The sequence below is a fragment of the Nicotiana tomentosiformis genome, chromosome 1 (genome assembly GCF_000390325.3).
Source record: "Nicotiana tomentosiformis chromosome 1, ASM39032v3, whole genome shotgun sequence".
NCBI lineage: Eukaryota > Viridiplantae > Streptophyta > Magnoliopsida > Solanales > Solanaceae > Nicotiana > Nicotiana tomentosiformis.
The window spans coordinates 13,812,260-13,821,873 of record NC_090812.1 but is presented as its reverse complement, the minus strand read 5'-3'; the positions used below and the strand labels follow the sequence as shown (position 1 = coordinate 13,821,873).

Genomic DNA, 9,614 nt, shown 5'->3' with positions numbered 1-9,614 from the left:
TACTGATAAACACGTGTTCCTTTTGCTGAAATATTCAATTTGGTTTGTTAAAGTTGAATAAATACTGGTATTTCTCTAACAGAGCAATTAAGTATATTTGCTCTTGAACAACTGTGACCGTTTGGTCAATTCCGTGCTTTAGCTAACTAATACTCCATGTGGGCCGTGGGATATTAAAATTAAAGTGTTACTAAATATAGAAAGTAATATTTTTTAAACAGATACTTGAAATTTGAAAGTCTAGCTCTCAATTGTTTCTGTTTCCTATTTCCAATTTTCAACTCATGTGTGGCCAAAATGATACTTATATTTTTAGTACATTACTCGCCTTACATGTTGTTAGTTTAGCGATTAATTATGCGACGTTTGAGCTAAGTTGCGTTATTTGATATGTATGAGCATCGAAAGACAAAGACAAATGAAAGTTGCACAAAAAGAGCACAAAAGCATCAAGTACCCAAACCGTGCTACAAACCAAGTAAAGCCAGCTCTATAGCCAGCTTGACCGCATTGCAGGCCAGGCATAGCCAGCTCTGTAGCCAGGTAGACAGCGCTATTAGTCTGGCCTCGCGAGGTCTATAGCCCGGTAATCAAAAGTGCGTGAATTAAAAGACTCCGACCCGAATTTGGACTCTTTTTCAAGTCATCATCCGGGTAGATGGAACCCGGATTAAAAGTCTGGCCTCGCGAGGTCTATAGCATCTTGCTGATTCCTTATCCGTACAGTCTATATACCTCGATTGAACGATAGTTTGAGCCAAGATCATAGTAGATGGAACCAAGGCCTAAAGCAATGGCCACATAAGTAGCGAATCTCATCCAATAGTAGCCAAGATCACGAAACATGCTCACACTTGACCTCCTTGTCAATACAAGGCTTTGCGTAGTGAAGTGGCATGACTTCTTTTTTCCAATATTTCACCACCCTGAAAATATATAATGAATGTTAGAGAGATTCCTTCTCATCACCCTGCAAGCAGTCCTCCTCCATCCTTTCCATTTTGGTGGTTCTCTCTTACCAGTTGACAAATTTCTGCAACCTGGTTCTGAACTTCATGATATTCCTCAGATGATTTATATGAATTTACGAGAAGGTCTATCACTTCTTCTGTAGGTTTTCTTCCAGCTGAGCCTTGTTCAATATCCTTTTAATAGAAAGCGAGATATTCAATAAAAGGCAAACTTTGGTCTCTCTTCGAAAAAGAAAAGAGTATTTACCTCATCAAAGTCCTTGTTTATTGTTTTAAGAAAATGATCTGACGGATTCTGAAGAGTTGGGCAAGGGAAACCATTTCTCGCGAAAAACTATCATAATAAAAAAGTTTTAATAAACATATAAACTAATCAAATCATTACATATATATACTTGTATTATGTGTCCGTTCCTGAAGACAAAAGGCATAGACTGTGGAAGAGGTTGAAAACTTCTGCACTTGACTGATGAATAGATGCAATAATGGTTCTTCCCTCTTTTTGGCGTGAAATTCCGCTCATCACATAATAAGATGCAGCACTGTCGAGGCCACTGGTTGGTTCATCGAGGAAGAGAAGTTTTGGTCGAGTTAGAATCTCCATGCAAATACTAAGTCTCCTCTTTTCTCCTCCGCTGATTCCTTTAGTGCCCCATCCTCCAATTCTTGTGTTCATGGCATCTTGCAATCCCATCTCCTTTATAGTCTGCTCCGCTATTTGTATTTTCTCTGATTTTGTCATGGAATCTGGCAGTTGGAGTTGTGCAGAGTAGTAAACAGCTTCTTTAACAGTTAGTGTTGCCAACAGAGTTTCATCTTGAGTCAGGTATGCCTGATTTTATAGGATAAAACTCATTACCATGCATGCTAATAAAAATATAGTACTTTACTAATGGAGAAGTAAAAGAGATGTTATTGCAAAAAAGGAAAACAAAATAAGTAGTGATGCGGGCCAAGCGGCATTCAGGTGAAAATTCTCTTACAGATGTTCCATAAGAAAGTTTCTGTTTGCGACCATTGACAAGGGTTCCTAACGCATCTTTTTTATCTGCGTTAATTTAAAATTCGAAAAACATATCTACGCAAAATATATATATATATATATATATATATATATATATATATATATATATATATATATATATATATGGGCATAGCAAGGTAATAGTAGAAATTTTGATATTGAATCGATTAAAGACCATACGAGCGAGAACCCACCTGCAGCATGCTAACACAGGATCCGTAAAGCCCCAATACAGAGAGCAGGATTCCAAGAGGTCTGTTTAGCAGAAACAAGAATAAAACCACGTATCAAAGAATCCCAGAGGAAAAGGGGCAACAAAAATCAAAGGATCCTGCTGACCATGCAAACAAGAGATAGGTTTCGGTCATATTTAGTCATATACCGATTTCGTAGTATTAGGGAACTAGATGCTATTTACATAATTATAACGCAACAGGAAGAGCATAGCACAATGTAGTCACAGAAAGAAAACGATTCAAACGACTCAAGGGGCCAAGTTATGTATCTATTCAGCAAATAAGACTCAAGATGATTATTATAGATATGATTGATGATATCAATGTTTCCTCCCCATGTGAAAGCGCTAAAACTTGTACTCTTTTGGACTCTGTTTTTCCCCTTTTGTGTTTCCATTGTTGCTGCACCAGTAATTCGGGAGATAAAGATAGGAAAAAACAAGAAAACTCTCTGATGACGTTAGAGTAACATTTTTTATAACACTGGCTACAGGGACTTTATGCTATGATTACTAGAAAGGGGTCTGCAGTTCCCAAGTTTTTGGCCAGATTGTTAAGTTTGATTGACAGAAGAAATCAATGTAGAATTGCAAAGAAAATAAAGGATAAGGAGAGAACCAAGAATCTGTAACCTAAGTGATATGGAGGAGGCTAGCACTACAGAAGACATTAGAATATATCACCAGAGAAGAGCTGTGGAGTAAAAGAGGATGATTACGGATTTGCTTTAATGGACGAGATTAAACCGAAGGAATTGTTAATGAGATTGGATTTCTCGTTATATTTCTTTGTTTACCCATTTGATGCAATGCCAAAAACATGTTATCTGAAACAACCACTTGAATCCACACAGCAATAGAGCTTATGATAATGTGTCTAAACAAAGCAAACAACTATTCAGCATTCAAAGAGTTTAAACTCCTCTTAAATCAAGCTCCTACTGACACAAACATGTAGATAATTTTTCAAGAATATAAACAACACAGATATATATCAAATATCACACATCATTTAATCAAGCAGTATCGAGGAGCATACTCATGTTCACGTTGAAGCAAGGAAAACAGAGCAACGATTGAACAAATCATAGTTGAAGGAGAAACTTTACCAATTGTTTTTTGGCAGGCTCAATCTTGCGTTATTTTACATTACGGATAAAGGAACACAATCATATTTCTTGTGAACCCTTTTGTTTGCATCTTTACATATACAGTAAAGAGACTTAACTGAAGAAGTATTACTAAAAACATTTAAGTTGCAGGGAATGACCTGCTATCTGGTCATACATTATCGGTAGAGATGTCATGAGATGAAGTGAGTCCATGGAGAGGCGAAGCAGGTAAGGACTTGCCCATGATTTGCCTACTTCGGTTTGATAGAATTGATGTGGAAGCTTTTCTTGTATGCACAACTTTTTCATTTGTCTTAATAATCAGGAAGAAGACTAGACGATACACAATTAGTGTGCCTACTAGAATGGAAAGGTCTATCCACTTTGAGTATGCCATCTCGACTTGCCATTTATCTCTCAAGACATCTTCTCCACTAATTGTATGATTGTTTCCGTTCAGATTGTCAGTGAACGTTAACCCATCAAATTCATTCTTAAACATGCCTTGGTAAGCATACTTGTGGAACGAAAGGTAGTATAATGGGTACTTCCAGATTGGTTTAGGCAACTCATTAGGTGTTTGAAAAAAACCACCACTTAATATCTGTAGTCCTTGTATTCCTGCTCCTATCACAATGCCCATGAGGAAATTGGGCACGATAGCTGCAACATTGGCCATTAGGCTCTCGACTATCATCATACTGGTGAAAAGGACCAAAGCAAAGTAGATGAAATGCCCAAATCCATTTTGAAATCCAGTGAGGAAATAGGCAATGGCACCTGGAACCAATGAAATTAGTAGCAAGTATGGCATAGAAGAAAGAGTGTTGCCAATCACAAAAGCACAACAACCATAGTGCCCGTTCAAGTTTTCTCTTTGAAACACCTACATTTTCTCGAAGAAATCAAATTAATTAGTCAAGATAGAAGATTAATTAAAAAAAATGTTAGTTATGACGATGAAACAAGAATACCTTCATGTCCTCCACAAATGAAGGGAATCCACCAACTGTCATAAATGTCATAAAAGAAACAACGAAAGCCACCATTAGACCTCTTTCCTGAAAAGTTATTATTCAAAAATCTGTTATGATTCATAAATTATGTGTTCATCTCGCAGTACTGAAATTTCTTTTGATTCCTTATCCCTATTAATTAATTGTTTATACCACGATTGAACCATAGCTTGAGTCGACATTATAGTAGATAGAGCCAAGACCTAAAGCAATGACAACATAAGACGCAAATCGCATCCAATAGTAGCCAAGATCGCGGAACATGTTCACAGAAGACCTCCTTGTCAAAACAAGGCTTTGCGTAGTAAAGTTTGCATGGCTTCTTTTTTCCAATATTTCACCACCCTGAAAATATATAATGGCGGTTAGAGTGATTCCTTCTCATCACCTTCAAATGACCCCTCCTTCCTTTCCCTTTTGGTAATTGCTGCTTACCTGTTGACATATTTCTAAAACCTGGTTCTGAATTTTATGATATCCCTCAGATGATTTATATGAATTAATGAGAAGATCTACCACTTCTTCTGTCGGTTTTCTTCCGGCTAAACCATGTTCGATATCCTATTAATAGGGCAATTAACATTCAGTAAAAATGCAAAATTTGGCCTCAATATCCTAGAAAAGGAAAGAGTATGGATACTATTTTACCTCATAAAAATCTTTGTTAATTGTTTTAAGAAAATGATCTGACGGATTCTGAAGAGTTGGGCAAGGGAAACCATTTGTCCCAAATAACTATCATAACAAAAGAAGAGATTAAAACCATAGCAAACTGATGAAGATTTTAAATAGACTTGCACTAGTAAGTCTTTGGCGTACCTCAATTGCTGCACTAGCAGGTCCAAAATACACTGTTCTTCCTGAAGACATGAGGCATAGATTGTGGAAGAGGTTGAAAACTTCAGCACTGGGCTGATGAATAGATGTAATAATGGTTCTTCCCAATCTTTGGCGTGAAATTCCGTTCATCACATAATAAGATGCAGCACTGTCGAGGCCGCTGGTTGGTTCATCGAGGAAGAGAAGTTTTGGTCGCGTTAGAATCTCCATGCAAATACTAAGTCTCCTCTTCTCTCCTCCGCTAATTCCTTTACCTTTAGTGCCCCATCCTCCAATTCTTGTGTTCATGGCATCTTGCAATCCCATCTCCTTTATAGTCTGCTCCGCTATTTGTATTTTCTCTGATTTTGTCATGGAATCTGGCAGTTGGAGTTGTGCAGAGTAGTAAACAGCTTCTTTAACAGTTAGTGTTGCCAGCAGAGTTTCATCTTGAGTCACGTATGCCTGATTTTACAGGATAAAGAGCATTAGCATATTGTGTTGTAATAGTTCGTTGGTTAATGCTAATCGACAAAAGTTTTCTATCATTGGTACTTTAGAAAGAGTTCAAAGGCCTTACACTCCATGTTTGTTTCTCTTAAAAACGCCTAATTATACACAGCCAACACACTAAAGTGGAGACCTTTTATTTTCTTTTCAGTTAAAATCTAAAACCACCATCAAACCCTTCCCTCTCTCTCTCCACAAAGTCCTCCGTGCTGCTCCCTCCGATGAAGTTCCATTCCAGACAAGTGAGAGCAGCGTTTTGTGTTAACCAATTGAAAACTTTTGAAAATTTCCTTGCTAGTTTGGGTTTCCGCTACTGATTCGAAATGAAGCCGACGTAGTGGTTCGAACGGAGTTCCGCCGGACGACGGTGGTGGTGCAAATGGCTAGCACGACCGGAAAAAGTGAGGGAACCCCCAAAAGAGAAAGAAAAAGAAATGATAGAGAGAAAAGGAGGTGGAGGATTTTGCTGGAGAAACATAGAAGTCTGAACAATTTGCTGGAGATTGAAATTGAGAGAAAAACCATAAATGGAACTAACAAAGAGGTGTTTATTTGGGATCAGCACAAAAAGACGAAGAAGTCTTCATAATTAAAGAGATTAAAGATAGCTTAAAGGGAAGTTAAAATTTGCTAAGACAGTATTTAAATAATCCATACTAATTAAATCGAAATGCCGTTAATATTTTTTACCTTTTAAAAAAGTCATATGGGATTAAATTATAATTTAAGTTACTTTTCTTGATATTTAAGACTTTAATACCAACTAAGATTTTGCTTATTAAATTATTCCTTATTTGAACTGAGTAACAATTCATAAATCTAAGTTTTTCAATTAATAAAAGAATGCTACTATTTCAGTTTATTGTCACTTAATGGTGCAGGTTAGAATATAGTGATAATATTCATGTTTTCTACATGCACACGTTAGGTTTTGTGTAGTTCTTTTTTAGTTTTAATTAATTATCTTAGACTAAATTAGATTAGAATAAATTTATTTGTGGTAAATATCTATACAATTATAAGAAATAATATATCAGCACAAATACATTCCATGTTAGATATAATGATAATTCCCATTAATATTTTAAACGTTATATATTACAATTAATTTTTAAAATATTGAATGAGATAAAATCTTCATTTTATATAATTTAATTTTCTCAATAAAAATAAAAAAATAAATAGAGAAAGACTAAGTAGGAGCTATAACTAAAGTTGGTAATTCTCCGGCACTCCTTTTTAATTAAAAATTTATAACCGGTCGCAAAATTAAAACTAATTAATATCTATGATTTGGTTGTCTTAGTAAAAAGAAAGGGTTTTTATGACAAACTCGGTTTGATCCTCTTATACAATAGTACGTCCATTGCCTTTTAATCAAATCAATAAATATGTACACAAATTTAAATACACATTCTAATAAATACTATGATTAGATATAAATTATTTCAATATCCACAATTATCGTACTCTTTAATTTAGTATAAAATTCTAGAAATATTTTGAAAATGACATTTAACAGTTGCATGCTAGATGTACGTAGTTTAATAATATTTTCTATAATTTATATTTCTTTTAAATTGTGACAGTTATGTAAAGTTCCCTAATTGATATGGGGTACACGCACAAAGAGCGTACCCTAAAACTAGTACTAATAATAGAGTAGCCATTTAGACATGTATATTTTATAAATCAATGTTTGGTCTATAATGTTTTTCCAATTATTTTGACTTTACCTTGAAATAGAAAATCTGAAATTGAAAAACTGATTTAAAGAATATTTCAAGTGAATTGTTGATTTTCACTCATAAAATTTTAACCCTTTTCTTTTCAAGTGAGTTCATGCCCAGATAATATTCAACTTTCAAATACTTTGCAACTTTAAAATTTTAAATACTCATTTGCTCAACTTCGACCAAATATTGTCAAAATAGACCCTTAAATTCTTTGATAGCAATTGACATATTTGATAGCATTTGACGTCCAAACTGATAATGTTTTTCTATCTTTACAAGGAGATGAGTAATACTCTACTAATGGAGAAGTAAAAGAGATGTTAATCCTGCATAAAAAAAAATAAAGTAGTGATGCAGGCCATGCAACATTCAGATAAAGATTTTCTTACAGATGTTCCATAAGAAAGTTCTTGTTTGTGACCATTGATCAAAATATCTCCGCTCTGTCTCGTGCTGAAATCTAATCGTCCTGAGAAATCGCTACAACTGATCAATCATATTAGGAAAAATAACTAAGCCGATTGTAACAAATAAAAAGAGGTTCTACACTATATTATCAACTCACTTAGAAGACGATTATAATTCAATAAGTGGAGTTAGTAACCTGCTGAAAAATAACGTAAATGATTAGTTATAATAAGTCAAGTTACATTAATATATTTTAAAAAGTCTCTACAAACTATAGTCTCTTCTGGTAAAGAAAATTAATTAAATCTCAATCTCCCATTTTTTTCCCTAAGGGTTGTGAAGAAGAAAAAAGAGAGTATAATTCCATCTTCTCAATTGGAATGGTTGAGACGATTACATGTTTTTTGCAAATATGTATTGTATTATGAATGTCCTCTTGCCTGGCATTCCTGCTTAAATATTACTGTACTACATAAATAATGTTAATTATTGCAAATAACAGTTCGTACTAGTATTTATTAGCTACTACATATAGAGATCAACTTTGGGATTCATGGTAGTAACGAGTACTTTTCTTGTCATGCATATGTACTTCATGTATGAGCTTTTAGGGTGTATATGGGTCGGGTTGGTTCATATTTTTTAATTACCAAAACAAATCAATTGTATCGGGTTATTAAATTTAAATACCAAATTAAATCAATAAAAGTCGGATTTTTTAATCTCGGGTTTTTTCATAAAGTCTTTATAGCACAAAACGTAAAATTTGTACTCTAAATATTTCATTAATCCTAGTAAGACAGAACTATATAAGGTGTTTTTCAATATAATAACATAAATATGAGATGAGTCATGGCATTGTACTAAAATATTCAACAATAAAGATAATAAAATCATATAAAATAAATATTATTAATAAATCATAATGAAAACAAACATAATTTAAAATTATGACTAGTAAGTACTATTATTTACATGGCTAACAACTAAAAGAAAAATAAGTTATACATTTTATCTAAACAATGAAAAAACTAAAAAATAGATATCCAACACTATTTTTATCCATAGTACAATTGAATTGAATGTCTTTTATTAGCATTAGTATTGATTTGATTTTGGTTTAGGATTTATTTGAGTTACTAACATTTATGGACTATAAAACTTATTAGAACATCCAAAAATTATAAGCTCAAGCTTGAAATAATACGTTAAAAGATAAAATTATAAAAAAGCTTAAGAAATATTTATAAACTACACTACCATAAATATTTTTATGTATTAAATATATTTAAAACTTCTATACATATAATGTCGGGTTGGTTTGGTTTCAGTTTGATTTTTTTTAGTTAAAACCAAACCAAACCAAATATGATCGGGTTTTTTTTCCAACACCAAATCAAATCAAACCAACTCATAGTCGGATTTTTTTTTCTCGACTTGACTCGAATTATCGGGTTGGTGCGGTTTTTCTGTTTCATTTGTACACCCCCAAGCTTTACAATGTGCATGTCAAGACTTTCCTTTTTCTTTGTTTCCTTCTGTGCTCCTCGATTACATGTTTCTCTTTGCTTACGATATATGAAAATTATACACTAGCTAGTAGTACGAGTTAATCTCTACGTATAATATGAAATCCCCTCTTTACCTTTGCTGTTTTTGGAGATAAGTAATTCTTGGCGTTGACATCAATTGTCAGATAGTGACCAAACAGACACCTCTTTTTGCTAAGTGACATAAAAGTTGGATTATATATTTAAGAATATTTACCAGCTAAAGCATCGAG

General features: G+C 33.8%; 1 protein-coding gene across 1 annotated transcript; it reads right to left on the bottom strand.

The window, feature by feature from the left end:
• Positions 1–434: 434 nt before the first annotated feature.
• Positions 435–6,235, bottom strand: LOC104105078 (ABC transporter G family member 1-like). Its single transcript, XM_033658396.2, has 10 exons — positions 5,758–6,235; positions 5,178–5,642; positions 5,007–5,093; positions 4,794–4,919; positions 4,512–4,703; positions 4,317–4,403; positions 2,190–4,228; positions 1,219–1,803; positions 1,020–1,145; positions 435–926 (listed from the first exon to the last, which is right to left on the bottom strand). The coding sequence occupies exons 2-7, from the start codon at positions 5,550–5,552 to the stop codon at positions 3,512–3,514; spliced, it is 1,584 nt and encodes a 527-aa protein (XP_033514287.1). The 5' UTR covers positions 5,553–5,642; positions 5,758–6,235; the 3' UTR covers positions 435–926; positions 1,020–1,145; positions 1,219–1,803; positions 2,190–3,511.
• Positions 6,236–9,614: the final 3,379 nt, after the last annotated feature.